Source organism: Cucurbita maxima, unplaced genomic scaffold, assembly GCF_002738345.1.
Source record: "Cucurbita maxima cultivar Rimu unplaced genomic scaffold, Cmax_1.0 Cma_Scf00023, whole genome shotgun sequence".
NCBI classification, from domain to species: domain Eukaryota; kingdom Viridiplantae; phylum Streptophyta; class Magnoliopsida; order Cucurbitales; family Cucurbitaceae; genus Cucurbita; species Cucurbita maxima.
The window spans coordinates 1523497-1543645 of NW_019272039.1; the positions used below are offsets into that span (position 1 = coordinate 1523497).

At 38.5% G+C, this 20149-nt stretch overlaps 5 protein-coding genes across 9 annotated transcripts; 2 read left to right on the forward strand and 3 right to left on the reverse strand.

The window, feature by feature from the left end:
* Positions 1 to 4607: 4607 nt before the first annotated feature.
* On the forward strand, positions 4608 to 5328 carry LOC111497006. The gene has a single exon (XM_023147615.1). The coding sequence runs from the start codon at positions 4748 to 4750 to the stop codon at positions 5288 to 5290; it is 543 nt and encodes a 180-aa protein (XP_023003383.1). The 5' UTR covers positions 4608 to 4747; the 3' UTR covers positions 5291 to 5328.
* Positions 5329 to 6856: 1528 nt separating this feature from the next.
* On the reverse strand, positions 6857 to 19596 carry LOC111496993 (putative protein FAR1-RELATED SEQUENCE 10). Of its 4 annotated transcripts, none has more exons than XM_023147590.1 (4): positions 19586 to 19596; positions 8491 to 9752; positions 7955 to 8398; positions 6857 to 7861 (listed from the first exon to the last, which is right to left on the reverse strand). In XM_023147590.1, the coding sequence occupies exons 2-4, from the start codon at positions 9508 to 9510 to the stop codon at positions 7247 to 7249; spliced, it is 2079 nt and encodes a 692-aa protein (XP_023003358.1). In that variant the 5' UTR covers positions 9511 to 9752; positions 19586 to 19596; the 3' UTR covers positions 6857 to 7246. The 4 variants fall into 4 exon arrangements, with proteins under 4 accessions (XP_023003358.1, XP_023003362.1, XP_023003359.1 ...); XM_023147594.1 differs by lacking the exon at positions 19586 to 19596 and having other exon boundaries at positions 8491 to 9197; positions 9671 to 9887; XM_023147591.1 differs by lacking the exon at positions 19586 to 19596 and having other exon boundaries at positions 8491 to 9563; positions 9671 to 9887.
* LOC111497002 (protein PXR1-like) lies at positions 12150 to 13433 on the reverse strand. Its single transcript, XM_023147610.1, has 3 exons — positions 13292 to 13433; positions 13098 to 13179; positions 12150 to 12992 (listed from the first exon to the last, which is right to left on the reverse strand). Exons 1-3 carry the CDS (start codon positions 13301 to 13303, stop codon positions 12367 to 12369), a joined length of 720 nt encoding a protein of 239 aa, XP_023003378.1. The 5' UTR covers positions 13304 to 13433; the 3' UTR covers positions 12150 to 12366.
* LOC111497001 (heavy metal-associated isoprenylated plant protein 7-like) lies at positions 15775 to 17950 on the forward strand. Of its 2 annotated transcripts, none has more exons than XM_023147608.1 (5): positions 15775 to 15848; positions 15930 to 16146; positions 16243 to 16439; positions 17301 to 17403; positions 17477 to 17950. In XM_023147608.1, exons 1-5 carry the CDS (start codon positions 15840 to 15842, stop codon positions 17815 to 17817), a joined length of 867 nt encoding a protein of 288 aa, XP_023003376.1. In that variant the 5' UTR covers positions 15775 to 15839; the 3' UTR covers positions 17818 to 17950. The 2 variants fall into 2 exon arrangements, with proteins under 2 accessions (XP_023003376.1, XP_023003377.1); XM_023147609.1 differs by having other exon boundaries at positions 16243 to 16436.
* On the reverse strand, positions 18303 to 20029 carry LOC111497000 (SNF1-related protein kinase regulatory subunit beta-2-like). Its single transcript, XM_023147607.1, has 4 exons — positions 19751 to 20029; positions 19120 to 19298; positions 18872 to 19034; positions 18303 to 18788 (listed from the first exon to the last, which is right to left on the reverse strand). The coding sequence occupies exons 1-4, from the start codon at positions 19982 to 19984 to the stop codon at positions 18462 to 18464; spliced, it is 903 nt and encodes a 300-aa protein (XP_023003375.1). The 5' UTR covers positions 19985 to 20029; the 3' UTR covers positions 18303 to 18461.
* Between the last annotated feature and the right edge of the window lie 120 nt (positions 20030 to 20149).

Genomic DNA, 20149 nt, shown 5'->3' on the forward strand with positions numbered 1-20149 from the left:
AACGCAGAGAAAGCGAGAAAGCGAAAGAGAGAGGTAATTCGAATGTTGGTATGTTTGTCTTTGTCATACATTATTGTTCAATCAAACCAAACCCTTATGCCCACATCATTTTTTTTTATTTTTTTTTATACTGTTCTTAAGTTAAACATACTTAGTTGAAGCATATATTAGTCTCTAGTATCATTACCGCCGTTAGTCGATATTGTTTCTTTGAGCTTTTCCTCTCCAACTTTCCCTCAATATTTTAAAACACATTCGTTAGATATAGATTTTCACACTTTTATAAAAAAGGGTTCGTTCTTCTCTTCAATTGATATGGATTCTCATATTTAATATTTAGTATGTTTTTAACACTTTTAGTTATTAAAAAATATTTAGTATATCTTTAATTTTCAATTTGAAGTCTAACCGATCCATAAGATCTTCAAACGTTTTAAACCCATTAATTGATTTATAAAATTTTTATAAAATTGAAAACTGACAACTCATGGTCCTAATAGACCATAAACCGCTTATGTCTAGTAATGTGAGATCTTACATCATTTGGAGAGGGGAATGAATCATTTCTTCCAAGGGTGTGAAAACCTCAACTTAGTAAACATGTTTTAAAATCTTGAGGTTGACGGCGATATGTAATTGGCAAAAGCGGACAATAATTGCTAGCGGTGTGCTTTAATTGTTACAAATGGTATCAGAGTCAGACACCGGACAGTGTGCTAGCAACGACTCTCAACTCTCATAGGAGTACATTGTGAGATCCATATCGATTGGAGAGAGGAACAAAACATTTCTTATAATAGTGTGAAACCCTCTATCTAGTAGATGCGTTTTAAAACCATGAGACTAACGACGATATGCAGCAGGCAAAAACGGATAATATTTGCTAGTAGTGGACTTCAATTGTTACAAATGGTATCAGAGCCAGACATCGGGCGATGTGCTAGCGAAGACACTGGATCCCAGAGGAGGTAGAATGTGAGATCCCACGTTGTTTTTGTTTGAAGAGGGGAATGAAACATTTTCTTATAAGGGTATGGAAACCTCCCTAGTCGATGTGTTTTAAAACTATGAGACGTAACAGGCTAAAGTAGACAATATCTGTTAGCGATGGGCTTGAACGGTTACAAATGGTACGAATGTTATAGATTTTAAAATTAAATAAGCATTTTGGAAATCTACTTTGAAGAACTAAATAGATGATTAGTATCTTGATGGTAAGTTCCAAGTATGTGTGGTTGGTTCAGAGGTGGGGGTTGAGGCGTGTGTTGTAGCGCCCACATACCATTCGCTTTCAACGAATCAAAGGTAGGAAGGAAGGGGGGGGCAGAAAAGAGGGTCGCCATCATCTCCAAAGCTAAAGAAAAGGAGATTGCTTTTTGGAGACAAAGTGACAGAGGGCATCACCAAAACCTATTATTCCTCCAAACACACCCTTCCATGTGCTATTTAACAACATTCCCTTGTCTTTTCCTCCACACCCTTTTCCCACCCTTTTCCCCTTGTTCTTTTCCCCGTTCCCTCCCGATTCTCATTCCTTTTCTAATCATTTTCTTCATTTTCATTCACCCACTCAACTAACTCATCACCCCAATCCGACACACTTATAATCATCATCATCATCATATCCCATATATATACCCCATTCCTTAACAATCTCAAACACTTGTGTGTTGTGTCTTCTTTTGTTTTCTTCAATGGGTAGGCACCAATCCGACCACCACCCATCTCTTGTCGTTCAATCCTCCATTGCTCTACTTCAAGAGAGATTCAGACAGCTTCAGAAAGTGAAGGAGATGAGAGAAGAGAGAGAGCTTGTACGATTGCTATCACTTTCCAACCCCAAAAAACATGGCTTGTTCAATACTTGTGTGCTGTTTGAACCCTCCGTTGCCACGGTGATGATGCTACCCACGACGACGACGAAGATGTTAACTTTGCCTCAAACGTCTCTATCGCTTTGGCCGACGTCGCCATCACCAGGCAAGAAGCTCGCCGTTGGTGTTGGTGTTGGTGTTGATGTTGACGTGCCTGCATTGATGAACTTATGGCCGGTGGATAACGTAACTACTAGTACTACTTCGTCTTGTGATAGCGCCATCTCATTGATTAGTAAACTAGAACATGATCATGAGTCTGACTCTGATATCGATGTTGATACTTCTCTTCACTTGTAAACATCAAATTTTCTCTTCATCCAATCCCCTACTTGCTTCAATATTAAATGCTCAATTACTTATTCTCTATCAAATTTTTCGTTAACCCACGATGCTAATTAAGAAGTTGATCATGGATTTATAATTGGGATGAGACAATATCATACCATTGTAAAGATCAGAGATTCCTAACGGTCTTAATCACATTCATGCACAAACAAACATGCAATGTTGATTATTAAGAAATGATCATTTCGACCATGCGGGTATGTTTTTTTTTTTTGTTCTTTTTTACTTAAAATACAATGGATCTAGCATTGTTGTTGTGTTCTTGATGAAACCCACTTCGTGTTTATACGAATGGAGACAAAGAGATGGGTTGGATATATAGTACGTAGTTGGTAGCCATTAAAACAAGTTAAAGAAATAGAGAGGGAGATTTTGGTGGCGAATGTGGAAGTTAGGTAACTATTTTGTTGGAATGTGAAGGAAAATTTTGTAAATGTTTGGTTTTGTTTTAGGGTTTAAGAGAGACGAATAACCATCGTGGGACGATCGATCGAGCGGTTGTGAGCATCTTAAAATTTGTTTTGTAAGTTAGTATCGTGTAAGCTAGTCTGAATACTCACGGATAAGTAGTAGAGAGGAGAGGTTTAGAAATGCACGTGAAAAATGAAGGGATGAAGAAGGGGATAGCAGAATTGTCCCACAAGGGACAGAAACCACATTCCCAGAGTTGAACCAATCATTTTAGGTTATTTCAGAGTTGGATTTGGCCAACATTTACCCCATATTTTGGGGGGTGTCTTTGCTCTCTCTCTCTTGCCTCTTCCTAGTTTTGTTCATATTTCTGCCTAATAAACCCAACAAAAAATGCTATATTTGTTCATATTCTCCTTTCACCTTATGTATAATTTTCAAATCTTGATTGCCATTTTTGGAAGCTTCAGAGAAACGACAATGGCGGCATTATTGTTCCTCCAACCTGGACAACCACGTTTGAGTTACTATTACATGTTTATGTTCAGTGGGCTTCATATTCTGCATCGATCATAAAAAGGGTTTCCAATATGGGAGCTCGAGGAAATGCCTCAAACCCTAGTAATAGGGTTTGTCTAATAATATGTATTTAAACCTTTCATTCCCTCGAGGTTTTAAAAATGTGGGATCTTACAGTGACCGTAACGGCCTAAATCCACAGCAGACAAATATTGTCCTTTTAGGCCTTTACTTTTTGGGCTTCCCCCAAAGTTTTCAAAACATGTATGCTACGAGAAGGTTTCCAGACCCTTATAAATAATATTCAGTTCCTTGTCCAACTGATGTCTCACAACTCACCTCCCTTCAAGACTAGCATTTTTCTGCATTTGATGATATAGGTCTCTTCCCCTCAATCCATCCCCTTCAGGGCCCAACGTCCATGTTGTCACACTGCCTCGTGTTTCCCTTTCGGAGCTCGGCCTCCTCCCTCCCAGGTCACCTGTGATCCCACAAAATATTAGACAAAATTTAAGAATGGTTATATAACTACTGGTGTCAAATGTTCATCCAAATAATTCTCATTAAATGAATTATTATTATTATTAAAAAGAAGTAAAAGAAACCCAACGAAGATTGTTCCCCATTATCTTAGCTGAAAATTGATACCATGGTAAAAACTGATTGTTTTTTCTCGATTACTATCTAAGTAATCTTGTAATTATGTTAGCGGCCCGGCTGCCTCCTCGGTCATATCACAAAGCCCAATGGAATAGCCCGTCAACATATTGGGCTTCAGCAATGGCCTGTTAGTATAGTGGGCTACAAGTATGGCCCGTTAATATAATGGGTTACAGCAAAGGCCCGTTAATATATTGGGCTAGAGTAATGGCCCATTAATACATCGGCTAGAGGAATGGCCCGTTAATATATTGGGCTACAGTAATGCCCGTCAATATATGGGCTACAGCAATGGCCTGTTAATATATTGGGCTACAAGAATGGCCCGTTAATATTTGGGCTTCAACAATGCCGGGCTTCCGTTATGGCCAGTTAATATATTGGGGTACAGCAAGGCCCATTAATATATTAGGCTACAGCAATGGCCCGTCAATATATTGGGCTACAGCAATAGGCTGCAGCAATGGCCCGTTAATATATTGGGCTACAGAAATGGCCCGTTAATATATTGGGCTACAGCAATGGCCCGTTAATATATTGGGCTACAGAAATGGCCCGTTAATATATTGGGCTACAGAAATGGCCCGTTAATATATTGGGCTACATCAATGGCCCGTTAATATATTGGGCTACAGAAATGGCCCGTTATATATTGGTCTATAGCAATGCTCCTTTAATATATTGGGCTCCCTGATGGCCCATTAATGCTGTAGCCCAATTTCAAACTCCAAAATGATCGGCAATGGCCACTCATTCTCAGCCATAAATTCCCAGTTTAGAACTGAAATGATATGGTCTTAACTTACCATTAACAATACTAATCCTCCATTAACGCGTAGTTTAATCCCGTCAACGAAACACTCTACATTCTGGATAACATCTCTTCTGCCAACAGTATGGCCTGAGCTCAAGCTCGATCCACAAACTCAACAACAATGGCCACCTCTCTCAGAACTAGAATCCACTTCTCAATCTTCCCCACTTCAAAAAACCCACCAATATCTCCCCCTTTAATTCCGATCAACGTCCCAACCCCTCTTAGAAGCCCTTTCCGGCCACTTGCATCTTCTTCGCCGCCGAAATCTCCGGCCAAATCCCCGAAGAATACTTGGCCAACGGATCTCAAGGCAATCGAAGCACACCCAATCGAGAGCTCAAGGTTTCTGATCATCGGAGCCGTTTCAGTGGGCGTTGCCCTGTTTCTGATGGGTTCCGACGGGGAAAGGGCTTTGGCTTTGGGCCCTGAAGGGCCTTTGGTGGAGGAATTTTGGGACAATGTTAGAAGATATGCGATTTACGCGGTTACTGTGAGTAGTGGTGCTCTTTACACTATCCTTCTCCCCATTTTGGAGCTGCTGAAGAACCCCATTACTGCTGTTCTTGTTTTAGCTATTTTTGGGGGTACCATTTTCATTATCTCTCAAGTGCTTTCTGCTATGGTTGGTGTCAATGAGTTTTCTTATGAATATGCCTATTGACCAATGAAATGAAGTTTCAATCTTATCTTGATTTTTTTCGAAATTATATCCCAATTGTGTCTGAAAAGAATTGCGATCATTCCGATCCAACCTATTCAAATTTAGAGACGGTGCTCCAGCTACTTCTGCTAAACCAGGAGGGCTAATTGCTTACGATCGAAGAGCCGGCTGGGGATGTCCGCCATTAATGGAGTATAAGGTCTAAGAGCCACATGAAGGGCCGTGTTCTTCCTCTGTTCTTCCTCTCCTTCTGGAAATCTTCTCCTTTTCTTTTTCATCTTCCTTCTTCTTCTCTGTTCTTCCTCTTCTTTGAGCAAAAGCGGAGATCACCGAAGTCAAACCAGCACATCACATCAACCGAAATAAGAATATACGATCCATACCATTCCAGAAGGAAGCGGAAGAACGAAAACCGAAAGAATTTTGTTGTTAAAATGATGTGAAACCATGGGCCCTTACCAGAAAAACAAATTCCCTAATTTGCATTAATTACATTTGAAAAAAATTCGAGATACAAATTTCACAATAGCTTGAATGTGAGGGTGTTGCCCATATTCTTCCTGTTTTCCTCTTCTTCCACGTTATCAAGTTCAAGACGCCTTTTTTCCCTCTCTGATTGAAAAGGCATGTATTTATTAACAGAGAATGGACGTCTGGTTTAGGTTGCATCCATGTATTCTTCTGTGGACTGCTGGTTTTGGTTCACCAGATTCACATTCAAATATGTGAAGGAAGCGTTATGAACTCCCCACACCCTTAATTCCTTCTTTTCTCTCCACCTAACTCCCCATTCCAGATTTTGAATCCATATTCAATTCTAAATTCCATTGAAAATTACTTCACGAAATCACCACAGCCACTACCAACCTTCCAAACAGAGCTAACCATCAATTAATTCTGGCACAAAACCAGTATATAGTTTTGTTTGTTCTTTTTGTTTTCCCTTTCCCCTACCTATAAATATAGTTGCTTCCCATTCCCATTCCCATTCACCGCCTCTTAACTCAAAACATTCCCTTTCTCTCTGTTCCTTCCTTCCAAACAGAGATGGCCATGCCTTTAAAATGGCTGCTTCATTCAACAAGTTACCTTCTCGGGAACCCGATCGAGGTCCCGATAAGCTCACAAGGGAAAAGGGGTTGTGAAGAAATATGCGATTCTGGGTTTCAAATGCCTCTTCATTACCCTCGTTACAACAAGGCAGATTACCAGAAGATGGAGGAATGGAAGGTGGATCTGCTTCTCAAGGAATATGGCTTGAGTTTTCATGGCAGTTTGGAGGAGAAGAGGGCCTTTGCAATGGGGGCGTTTACATGGCCTGATCAGAATTAAGGCTATCATCTCTTTCAAAACAAGCACTCCACTGTTTCTTGAGAGCTCAGCTCAGCCAGTTAATGGTGTATGGTGTTAGTGCCTATGAATTCATAATGTTCATACGCTATGGAGTATCCAACTTTCTATTAGTCCAACACAGTTTCTAATAGCCCATCAGTTTTCTGTATAATAAGAAGGGCAAGGCTTCTTTTGTTTCTACTTTCTTTCTGTAGACTTTGTTGTGAAGTATAATAATTGAAATCAGCTAAAGTTTTCAGAAATAAGAACGACAAACAAGTAGAAGGCTGCCTCATTCATCTAACTATGTTCAAAATATTCAGTATATTTCTTATAAGCTTAGGAGAGATGTTCATACCGAGATTGATATAAATCATTCATCCACGATTCAAAATGACGTATGCTGAATTGTCCAGATGCTTGTGATACGATACCGTACAACGCTCGAGAGCCTCTGACGATAATTCTGCATCTCTTCAACGTTCTAGCCAGGCATGTTCTAACTTATAGAACTTAAAGAACTGCTTGTGATATGCAGTTCTCTTCCTTCCCAAATACTCAATCATGCACAAAGTATAGACGCAGATGAATTCAAATTCGTAGAATCCCTTTACAGAATCATTATTAATCATTTGGTGATTCAGTCAAATCCATAGCTGCAGTCCCGTCACCGTCTGGCATTCTCCTGACCTCGTTAAGAAGCCTGGTGAGCTCTTTCATTAGTTCCTTACGGACGTGCTCGCAACGTTCCTTGGTGACAGACGCTTCTGCAAAAAGAGCCTCAGTAAGGTGCTGATATTCATGAAACCAATCGCCATCCTTACTCTGAATACCATGACCATCACTTGAGCCTAGAGAGCTTTGCCGTCTCCATCTATTTAGATAATATTTATCAGGAAGCTGAAAGTAATTCTTTATAATGAATATGCGTAAAGCATGTCTGCATAGCAAGCCTGAGGATTCAAATTCCTTACAAGAGCAGTGAATCTGTTCACTCTCTGCAATCCACATCACAAGGCATTCTCCATCCATTTTCTTAAAGTGGCGTACGAGATATGATCCATCGGCCATTTCAGATGCAGCATACTGCATGGCTAACACTAATTCATGCTGCAAAGCATTGAAAGCAAAAGGGGTGAGGATGCTTCGTGCATGTTCTTCAATAGGGATATTTGTCTTAGCTTGCAAATACTGCATCTCCTGATGCTCATGGCCTTGGAAGTTGGCTGAAATGCCAACCTGAAAGAATTTGAAACAACAAAAATGAAAGATTCAAGAACAGTACAATAAAAGATTTTATCAAAGGAAGTATTTGATTTCCCAGAAAGTTACCTTCTCAAAAAAGCTACACAAACACGTCTGTGCATTAAAAACTCCTTTTAAGAATGAATCAACAGATTTGAAATAGGCTGGTGTTGCCATTTGAGCTAAAAGACAACCTCTTATGTACGACGGTACCCAATATTCCCGAAAAGAAAATAGTAAATCAATGTGCTTGTCCGAAACAAGGCCGAACATCGATACCATTCGACCCCATCGAATATCGAAATCCTCTGTACTCTCCACAGAATACAGCAAATCAAATTCAGATTTGAACTCTGCATAATGTGATCCAAGATGAAGAGAAAACCAACTAGATACCTTTGACAAAATATTCCATTTAGGAATTATGTGCTTAGTGGCAGGTAATTCAGTTCTTATTGCATCTCTAAGCCCTGGATCAAGATCAGTCAAAATTGTCTGCGGGAATGTTCCTCTCATGAAACGAATAAAGGTCTGTAATTTTAAGGTGAAGATGAATAAATTTTCAGAACAGCATAAACTAATATGAACAAATAACAACAAAGAGAGTAATATACTATGTGTACCTGCAAAGCCCAAGCAAACGACCGAGGCGTTTCATCTTGCAACAAAACACAGCCAAAGAAAATAGTCCTACCATGGTTATCAATGCCAAGCCACACTCCCAATAGTAAGCCATAAGTGATTGAAGAATAAGTAGTGTCAAAATAGACTACATCCCCAAACATGGCATAAGCATTAACAGAATACCCATATGACCAAGCAACATGTTCGACCTTATCATTTGAATCAACTGTAAAGTCATAAACAAACTCTTCATCCGATTCCTTAGTGGCTTTACATGCCTCAAGAAGCTCCATTGTATCAATCTCTCGTCTCTCATTTAGCAACGCGTCGTGTTCTTGAACAATCTTCTTACGATTTTGAACAAAGTTTCTAACATCTCTCTCCAAAAAAGGCAACTGACCTCCATGAATGCCCTTTTCCAATTCCAATACCTTTACTATACGATGAATGGGAAATCCAGCTTTGGAAAGCAGAAGTATGCGTTCTTGGTCGGCCTCGTGAATTTTACGATACGCAGGAAGGAGGCGAACTTGGTCATCTTCAAGGAGTTCATGGTTATGTACATTGCTGAATTGCACTACAAACCACTGTGCAATTCCTTCACATACTTCCTTTGACAAGTACATCTTAGCATCACACCCACAACGCACAGATTTCCTATCTCTATGATGCTCCCCAATGGGCTTTTTCTTAGCAGGTGCAAATCCTGAACGATAACAAACAAAATCTCGTTTATAAACACCCAATTGTGGGCTAAGTCTTGATCGCTCTTTCCTAATGGAAAACCCATTGTTCCTAGCGAAATTCCCATAATACTCAAACGCATCATTGTCATTCTTAAACACCATCCCCACATAAGGGGCAACCATGGCTTCAGATGAAACCCTTTCGGACTTCACTAACTGCGCTGCAACACAAGGTTCTTCACCCTCTCCTTCGTACGAAACATAACATTTCCAATCCCCACAAGGGCATTGCTGCCGTCGAATCCATACGTTTTTCGATGGAATGGATGTCATTGGCTAATAATGCATCAAATTTCTCAACACTAACGAATCTATTGATGACCCTCCTTTACAGACATGACAAGAATTTACGCCAAGAGAAAGAGAGGCGTGATTTAGTGGGTTTGAAGTTGAATTGAGGTAAAAATTTACAAACCCAGAATGATTTACGTACCATAGATGATGGGAAGTGCGTGATTAAACCATCATTCCTCTTCGGTTCAAATCTCACCGGTTGGCTTGTGTTGTGTTCATCTCTCTCCAGTGTTTCTCCTTCGCTCCTTCGGAGTCCGGATGGTTGCACCGAACAGAAGAAGAGCTCACCCAACCCAACTTCGTTTTGGGCTTCTCTGTTTGTTGGACCTGTAAGAACATGTTGACCCTTTACTAGAGTTCAAGCAATTTCTTGAAAGTTCTTGCCATAAATTTTGATGCTTTAATTAGATTGGTTAGGGTTAGGTTGATCTCCTTCATAGCCTTTTAGGTTTTTGATAGGAAATTTAAATTCTTACCATTTTAATCCCTCCACTTTAATCTTTAAAATTATACATACAAAAAAAAGTTTTGAAATCATATCATTAATTTATTAAAATAAATATATAGAAAATAAAATAGAATAAATTTATTGAGACATAAACTTTATATCAAATAAATTACATAATTGATAACATTTATATTATAAGCGGTATAAATTAATTAATATTTAAGTGTTCGTCATAAATTAATTAATATTTCGTCAGGTCAAGAAATAATTGAATTCTTACTATAAAATTATGATAATTAGATTTAAATGTCTTGTATTGTAATAAAGTTTTGGAGCATGTCACGAAGTCGAAGAAAACAACACTGCTCAAAGTGGAGAGGAACGTCCTACATGGATCGAGATTACAAGTGACAGATTGAATATCTCCATATAAGCTTATGGAATGGTTTTAACATGTTCTTTGATATGATGTTATTTGATTACAAGCAGTATTTTGAACCCTATACAAAATTCTCGATCAAATTATAAGTTAATGTTAAAACTTTCAAGATTGTCTATTCAATCACTCGAGTTTGAGAAGTTTTGAATATCGACCCATTTAAAACTTCTCAAAATATTGAGACTAAATAAGTAGAATCTAAAAAGTTAAACTATCGAACTTATATATTTTAGAACGAAAAAGTAAAATTAGTAATTATGAACTTCGAGAATGGTGGGTAAGGCGGGGCACCATTTAGAACACGATTGGTCAAACTTGAAACGATCAGAGAATTGAACAGCAATGCCTTGAGAGCCAAACTGTTCGGAGTTTGTCAAAAGAAACTCGAGCTGTTGTTTGCTAACAACAATGGTGGCCTTGGGAAGTTTGCACAAAGCTGCAGGCTTGGTAATATCATCATCATCATCAATAAGAACATGAGCGGGAGGCGTAGCAGCCCCACGCCCAACTACTAGCACCGCCCTTGTTAGCTTTAGGCCAGCGATCTTCTCAACTGGCTCAGCCAAATCGTAGAGTTCTTCATGCAAACACATGAAATCCTTGATCCTTTGGAACGGCGGGAGATGGGGTGAGCTGATGCAATTTCCCATTTTTAGTCGATGTCAATGAACGAGGGCTTTGTCTTGGTTTTGTTGCTGATAATTGAGTTTAGCATTGCCTTTAAGTTTGTTCAACCTGCTAACCAATCACTTAATTAGGAATCATTATGGGATTTTGGTTATTTTTTTGTTTTTAAGATGGATTAATTAATCACTTAAATTTTGGTTTAGGACATGTAGATGGGTCCTAATCTATGGGCCCCACACGCATTCAGTTTCCAAAATTTCCACTCTTTTTATTGGTGGAAAATGAAATGGATGCCATATTTAAAATAAATAAGTGCATTTTTTTTTCTAATTCCACGTAGATAATGTGGAATAATTTTTTTATTTTTGTTTTATATGTTAGGTTTTAGAAATTGTGGTTGGTGGAATGATTTGGCAACTATATTCATACAAGTAATTATCTATGAATTCATAATTAAGTTACGTTTTAGGTTAATATATATTAGAGGATGAATTAAATAATTCAAACTACCTAACCTAAAATGTAAGGATTATTATTATTTTTAATTTGAATTGGTTCAAATTTTCGAAATACTGATAATTTAGTTCGGGTTAAGAGTTAGAACATTTTTGTGCAGGTTACTCAACCATCCCAAAATAAGATTCTCAATCAAACCCAACACTAATCTTAAAATTGTTATAAAAATGAAGAATACATAATAATCCTATGAATGTTTGATACGCGAGATTTATAAAATTTTAATTATTAATATAACATGCACGGTAAATAAACATATTTTTTTTATTAATTAAAAGAAACAAACAAGTGGATGACTCAACTCCAAGATAGAGAGTTGAGTTGAGCGAATCATATTCAGAATGATTTAAAATAAATTTTAAAGTTTTAGAATTTAATAATGAGTTTAAAAAAAAAAAAAAAAAAAAAAAACTATTGAAGAGCATCTTTGGTTAGACTTACAGTTACATATGCTTTAATCAAACTTTGTCCGATTGAAATCGAGTTGTTATGTCCTAATCATGTTATGGCTAACTCCATCACTATTTCTTAAAAATTCTATTTTTTTTTTAATTAAAACATAAATGATTTGTTGATTAAGAGAATCTATGATAAAGACAAACTTTATAATTTATAAATGTAATATGAAACAAACCAAATATCCTTCCATTCCATGGTTTTTATTTTTTCTGTTCTCACTAGGAACGTTTTTAGTTACAACTTTCAACATAAAGAAACAAAAAGGACACGAATTTTCAGCACCGTTCATAATTTACCGTCAGGATCACAATTACGAACATGGGTCTGATAGCAGTAGCACTCACAATCACATGATTGAGCATCCCGTTGGATTTTCTGGGTTGTAGTAATCAGAACCCTGCCCCATCGAATATCCCCTCCCGCCGTAGCTGTCGTAAACAGGTCGTCCAACATAGTACGGTGCCGCCGCCGCCGCCGCCGGTACCCCGTAGCCGTTGTATTGGTATTGGTATTGGTAACACGGCCGACCCTCGTAACATGAACTGCAGCAAACCGAGTACGGCAGCGGTGGGTAGCCTTGAACCGGTTGCGCCACCAGTTTTGGCTTCTCCCCTTCCGCCTTCTTCTCCTCTTTCTTCTCCTCCTTCTTCTTCTCCTCCTTTTTCTCCTCTTTCTTCTCCTCCTTCTTCTCCTCTTTCTTCTTCTCCTCTTTCTTCTCCTCTTTCTTCTTCTCTTCCTTCTTCTCTTCCTTCTTCTCTTCCTTCTTCTTCTCTTCCTTCTTCTCTTCCTTCTTCTCTTCCTTTTTCTCTTCTTTCTTCTCCTCTTTCTTTTTCTCAGGCTCTTTGATCTCGATGCTCTTAATGGATCCGTCGCCTTTGCAGCAGATTTTCTTCCTGATCTTTTCAGGCGAACAGCAAACCACTTTGATTAGCACCGTCCCTTGTTTGTCATTATAAACCTGATCTCGAATTTCTAACACAAAAAACAAAAAACCCATCAAAATAAACTACGGAAAGCTTCAAAATTTAAAACTTTTCTCTTAAACTAAAAACAGGGGAAGAACAGAGAGATTCATACGAGGGAATTTGGAAAGAACTTTCTTGACTTTCTTGTAGCAACGCTCGCATTCGAGGTCAACTTTCAACACCATAAGCACTACCTACAAGAAAAAAAAAAAAAAAAAAAAAAAAAGAAGGTTTTTAGAAGAGGGAATCGAAATCAGTGTGATGGGGAAGAACAGAGTGCGGGGAAGAGGAAGAGGAAGAAGGAACCTTTTCTTCCATGGCGGCCGCTCAAGAGAAGAAGCTCTGATCTGAAACTGAGCTGAAATGATTCCTCTTGGTCAATTGGGAATGGGATGATTAAAAAGGAAGCGAAGCGATCTGGAAACAGAGCAGATGGCTGTAAAATAAAAATGATTTGGGGTTTGTGTATTAATTGGATATGACCAATGTTATTACGCCACGTGGACTTGTGGAGAATTAGGCGTTGAATTTCAGGCCTTCTTTTGACGAAACTGAATTGTTTTTTCACGTCGTCCACATGTGCTGCCTTTGATTAAAAAAATAATCCTTGGTTTAACGATTTTTTTCGAAAAAAAAACAATATAATAAAAATAAATATATAAAATCGTCTCTATTTTTATTTAATTTAAGAAAAATAAAATAATAAGAGGGACAAAATGGGAAAAGAATTAAAAAATAAAACTCGTCGTTACACCGACGCCACCGACACAACCCGGAATCATGTGCGCAAATATTACACAATGGTGAGTCATGACCGGCGGCCGGTTAATTCTGGGAGCTTCCGAAAGGTTGAGGCCAACTTGCTTATCCCTTTCCGCTCGTAATTGGTGACAAGTGCACTTTGTGGGCCCTTCTTCTTTCCACGTCAGCCAATTAATTTTAAATATTTAACATAATAGTAATAATTATTAATTTGCTCAATGATCCCTTAAATTTATTTTAATTTGTTCACTAACTTCACCTTTTAATCTAAATAAAATATAGATTTAAAAAACCCTCCAATATAAGTTAAAAAGTCCCACACGATTCTTATTATAATTAAAGTGGGACAATAAATAATAAATATAATTATCTTTCAATCCCACGTCATACGAAGACGACTAAGAACTGTCCTCTTGTATTCTTGCGGAAACCCAGCAGTTAATATGAAGTCATCAATATTCCATACAGCTTGTTAAATTCGTTTTTATTTAATTAAAAGTAAATAAAGACGTCAAAAATATTATATTTGATCCGCTTTTTAAAAAAGAAATCATCTGTAAAGTGTAATGTAATATTTTAACATTTTTTTCGATTTTACACGGTGTTGGATGATGAAAGTTCCACGTCGGCTAATTTAGGGAATGATCATGTGTTTATAAGTGAGGAATACTAACTCCATTGATGTGAGACCTTTTTGGGGAAGCCCAAAGAAAAGCCATGAAAGCTTATGCTCAAAATTAACAATATCATACCATTATGGAGAGTTGTGTTCGTCTAACACACTGATTCTACTTGCATCATTCCTTATATTTAACCATTTTTACTGTACTTTAGTTATATGAAGTATGTTTTTTTTTTCGAATAACAGTATATATGAAAAAAGCTTATGAAAGTATAAAATTTGCAACATTTTTTATTTATATTAAATGTTTTGATAAATACGACAGTATGGGTTGGGCTGGGCCGTGCCGTACGTGGGCCGTAAAAATTTGAGAATCAAAGTGACGAAACGACAGAGAAAGAGGACAAAACGCAAAACTTGACGGCTGTTTTTTTGGCTTTCAAAAAGCATGACTTTTCATTTCCCTTTTCACCCTTCATTCTTGTTTTTTCGTTATTTTTACACACAAATCCTTTTTTATTTAATTTTAATTTTAATTTTAATACTCGTGAATTTAGTCTTTTTGTATTTCAAGAAATTGAATAAATGAAATGTGATGTTAAAATGGAAACATAAAATGTTTTACTTTTGAAAGTATAATTACTAAAATAGATCTTAAAATGGAAGTAACTTAACAGGTGTTTAAACCTTAAGCTTATAATTAGTAGGTAAAATGATTTTGATGAGTGTGTAGGTGGGTCCCTTGAACGAACCGAACCGGTTGAAAAAAATGGGTCTTGGGCAGGGCGACCCGAATGGAAGGCATTGGTGCGGGTGGGTTCCATTTTCTGATCATTATGCAATTCAATCTCTATCCACCAACCCTACCTAAAGTTGACTATACTTCTCCCAAATCCACACTTTTTTTTTTTCCTTAAAAAAAAAAAAAACAATTTCTCCTATACATTATTATTATTATTATTATTATTGTAAAAATTATTTGACTAACATGTGACACCTTTTTTCTTTTTATATAAATTCGTACTCATTCATAAAGCAAATACCCTTTTGTTTTTTTTTCTTTTTATCATTATTTTTTTTTCAAATATAATAAACAAAATAGCTATTTTTTTTTTTTTGTAAGATTACTTAATGATTAATTTATACATTAATCACTTGATTTTATTCTTAGGTAACCGTTAATCCATCCACTTACCATGAAATTTTTGTCCATCATTTTTATAGCGGTTCTCCAGAATTATCTATTGATCTTAAGCGTAGTAATTATGATGAAAGTAAAGGGCAAAATTGTAATGTTGAGTGAGGTAAAAGGGACATATGGATAGGCTGCATTAAATTCCTCCACGTCAGATTTGCACGTTACCGACCTTTTAAGCCTCTTACTCCACCACACCTATAAAATCCACAGTTGAGCAGAGAAAAAGAAAGAGAGAGGTGAATTTGAAGCCTTCAATTGCAATCCTAAAGCTCATGGGTGAAGTAAGCAAATTTCTCTCATTCCTTTAAGGGCATACACTATAACCCTTTTTAAAAAAATGTTTTTTTTAACACCTTTTACAGGAAATCAAGAGGAAGGAAGAAGGAGAAGATCAAAAGAAGGAAGAAACCAAACAAGACAAACAGGAACCAACTGAATCAGCAGCAGCCGCAGGAACAGAAAAGAAACAAGACACTAAGAAGAATGAAGAAGAGCCACCCTCTGAGATTGTTCTTAAAGTGGATATGCATTGTGAAGCCTGTGCTAGAAAAGTCGCCCGAGCCCTCAAAGGGTTCCAGGGTCAGTTTTTCTGAAACAATGTGACTGATAGTTTTGTGCGGTTAAATGTGAGATGTTTGAGTATAAGGGTGTTTTGTTAAATGTTGGTTTTTGAAGGAGTGGAGAATGTGACAACAGATAGCAGAGCAGGGAAGGTGGTGGTGAAAGGGAAAGAGGCAGATCCTTTGAAAGTGTGTCAGAGATTACAGAAGAAAAGTGGGAGAAAAGTGGAGCTAATCTCGCCATTGCCTAAGCCTCCTGAACAACAACCTAAAGAAGATGAGAAACAGCCAAAGGAGGAGAAAAAGGAGGAGGTAAAGCTATAGTTTTATTGGAAAGGAAAAAAAAAAACAAAGAAATTTTGAGAGAAAGCTCAAATATGACAATATATGCTAGCGGTGGACAAACACCGGACAGTGCTCCAAGAGGTAGACTGTGAGATCTCACACCGGTTGGAGAGGGGAATGAACATTTCTTATAAGGGTGTGTAAACACTCTCCCGATAAAACCATGAGGCTAAGGGCGATATGACGGACAATATCTGTTAGCGGTAGTTTTAGACGGTTACATCTAGGTTCTAGGCTCTCGCGTCTGCCTTTGTTCTTCTCTGGGTTCATAATTGGGTCCTGTGTTGTTGAGTGATCGAATATAGGATGAGAATTGGGAAGATGAAATGGAAAGTGAGGCAAAATTTGAAGGTTGGAAATGAAGAGAAAGAGAGAGCAGCGAATAGGAGTGGTGGTGAGTGGGAGTTGGGAGAACTGACGTGAAAACAACAAAACAAAAGAAAAGGCCTGAAAATGGAGACCCCACTCCACCTCACTTCACTCTCACCCCTCTCTGTTTCTGTCTCAGCAGCTCTCTCTTGGTTCCACACACATGCACATTACAGGCCTCTTCCCGTGTCTGTAGCTCTTATTTATGGCCTCCAAAGCCCTTTGACCCCACTCCCATACTTAATACCACAGACACATTGCCATCTACTCACGGGTCTTTTTTATCTTACTTTTTTTGTTTTTTCTTTTCACCCATCTGCGGGGACCCGACTTGTTTAAACAAAGACGTAAGGGAAAGAAATTCTCCTAAATTATGTCGGAGATTGAGATGGAGAATATGTTCCCCATCCTGACCTCGACCCATTAAAATTTCCAATAAACATCTAAATCTTGTTGCAGGCCACCCCCCCACCTCCACCAGTGGTAACAGTGGTACTGCAAGTCCAGATGCATTGTGAGGCATGTGCTCAAGGTTTAAGGAAGCGGATCAGGAAGATAAAAGGTACAATTTTTTTCTTTTCTGATACTTTAATGAGAAGAACATGTAAGAAAAATGGAGATTGTTTTGGCTGCAGGTGTAGAGTCCGTAGAAACAGAACTGTCCAACAATAGGGTGATCGTAAAAGGGGTTATGGATGCTACGACGCTGGTCAACGAGGTCTCGAAGAGAACCAGAAAGCCAGCTTCCATAGTAGTGAAGGAAGAAGAAAAGAAGGAAGAGGAGAAGAAGGAAGAGGAAAAACCAGCAACTGAAGAGAAACCAGAGGAGAAGAAAGAGACACAGGAAGAAGATGATAAGAAGTTTGATATCAAAAGGTTTGAGCATTGGCCAACCAAACACTACACTGAGTACGCATATTATTACCCTGAACGGATTTTCAGCGATGAGAACCCCAATGGCTGTTCAATAATGTAGCATCTCACTGCACTTCCATTTTGTAGTTTGGCTGAATTTGCCGTTTTGTATCTTCTGAGATACTTGTATCCTGTGTTAATGTATGTGATGTTAATGGCTAATGGTAATCTCTCCGATGGTTTCACATTTTCAACTCTATTCTACTAGAACACGACGGTTTAATATTTTGGTATAACAGCTTAATCCCACCGTTAGCAGATATATCCTTTGGGCTTTCCCTTTCGAGTTTTCCCTCAAAAATTTTAGTATTCGTCCGCTAGAGATAGGTTTCCACATTCTTATGAAGAATGCTTTGTTCTACTCTCTAACAACTAATAACTAATGAGAGCCCATGGGTTAAGACTATATTGGCATCCTGATTGGTTCACTAGCAAAAGCTACATGATAGGTTGATAGGTAGAAAGGGAGTGAAATGAAAGATCCTGCGACAATGATGGGAAAAGGATGCTAAATGGTTAAAATGCATGTCAGATCAAAAAGAGATGTCATCATGTAAGGTAGAGTCTTGAAGAACGATCCATTCAGACGTCCTGGTTAATTCAGAAGTGTTAAAATGAAATGGCATCAACACCATATAAAGCTACAGTAACGAAAAATGGGTTTAGATTTTGAATTTCTTTCACACGGGATATGCCTATACTACATTATCTCTGCAACGATTTATAGAGGACAACGGTTACGTACTTTGCTAGAAACCGGTTTGTCATCCCGAGTGCCACGACAGATGGACCGCCCCTTTCCTTCTGCATATAAAGATGATTCAGCATAACATGCTGAGGTCTTGACAAAGGAGGCAAAATCTCATTGTATGGGCAAGGCATGTCAAGCAACGTGGATTTCAAGTGAGGAGGAGCCAATGGTGGCTCCTTCGAAAAATCTTCAGATCCAAGCTGCAAACTGCTGTAACTCGACTCCGGGGATTGAGGAGGTTCAAAGCTAGAAATGCTTTCAATGTCTTCTGGGACATAGTCCTGCAACAGTAAAATCAGCCATGGTAATAGCTTGTCCTACTTCCATTCATAAGCAGTGGTGTGCAAAAAAGAGATGTTTTTACCTGCAAGTCCAAGATATTGTAAGCATTGCCGGAATCATCTTGAGCCCAAGGTAAGTCAGGAGCATATCTCCATTGTCCATCAGCAATAAACCTATACTGGTAAACACCAGAAGGCAGTACCTTCACAATCGTGAAGTCCTTCCCAGATCTCTGCAAGGGTATTCTGATCAAGAACAAGACAAAAGGTATCAGATGGCGGTTGATTAAGTACGAACCGAACAAAGAATCAAGATAAGAGAGCAACAAACTTCATTTTCCAGTTATCCCAAGATCCCTCAACAGCTACTTCCTTGCCTCCATGACTCCACGTTATCATTGTTGGGATTCCTTGTTCAGTGCTAACATCATCAACCCATGAACTGTTATTCATCCAAGACTGGCTTGTGTTGTGCACCTCATCAGGTCTTGGCAGTGGAACAACTGGTACCTGTAAGAAGATAGAACTCGAATCATGGATATCACAGAATATTCCACAGACTAACCTACAGTAATATCAATGATAAGAACTAAAGAAGAACATTGATGTAAACTTTCTAGACATTCAAAGTGAATTACAAACTACACAAGTTCAAAGAAAATCAATTTTCTATCAAGATTCCAACGAGAAAATGAAAGAAAGAGGCAATCGATCGAATTTGCACAAAGAATTGTAGTAATAATAGCCCTGTAGATTCACCAAATTGTCCATTTATTCATGTTGGACTTAAATCAAACATGTACTGTGCAGGAAAAGTAAGGACACGAAAAGGGCAAGATTCCCCAGAAGCTTAGCGGAAAAGGAAACAAAAGGCATTTCCAATTATACAGATATCAATTTCATCGAACTAGAGAATTTTCAGAACCAGAAACACAAGTAAAGGCAAAGTGAAGGGAACTAACTTGAGGAGTGAACATCAATGGAGATGGAATGGCGCGAGGACTACGAGGAGGGGAATGACCCATCAGCTCAGCAGGCGGATCGCCGGTGTGGTAGCCACGGTGGGAATCGGGCGGTGCCGCCAGGCCATCCGGTAGACTCCCCTGACCACCACCACCGACTTCCTCATCTTCTTCTTCTTCTTCCGCCCCAGATGGGTTGCCATCCTCATCTTCTCTCCCGTTCACATTCCCCATTAATACGAACAAGGATAAATGGAAAGTAAATTTAAAAAAAAAAAAAAAAAANGGGGGGGGGGGGGGGGGGGGGGGGGGGGGGGGGGGGGGGGGGGGGGGGGGGGGGGGGGGGGGGGGGGGGGGGGGACGATTCTCCACAGAAAAAGAAGGAACAAAATAAAAATC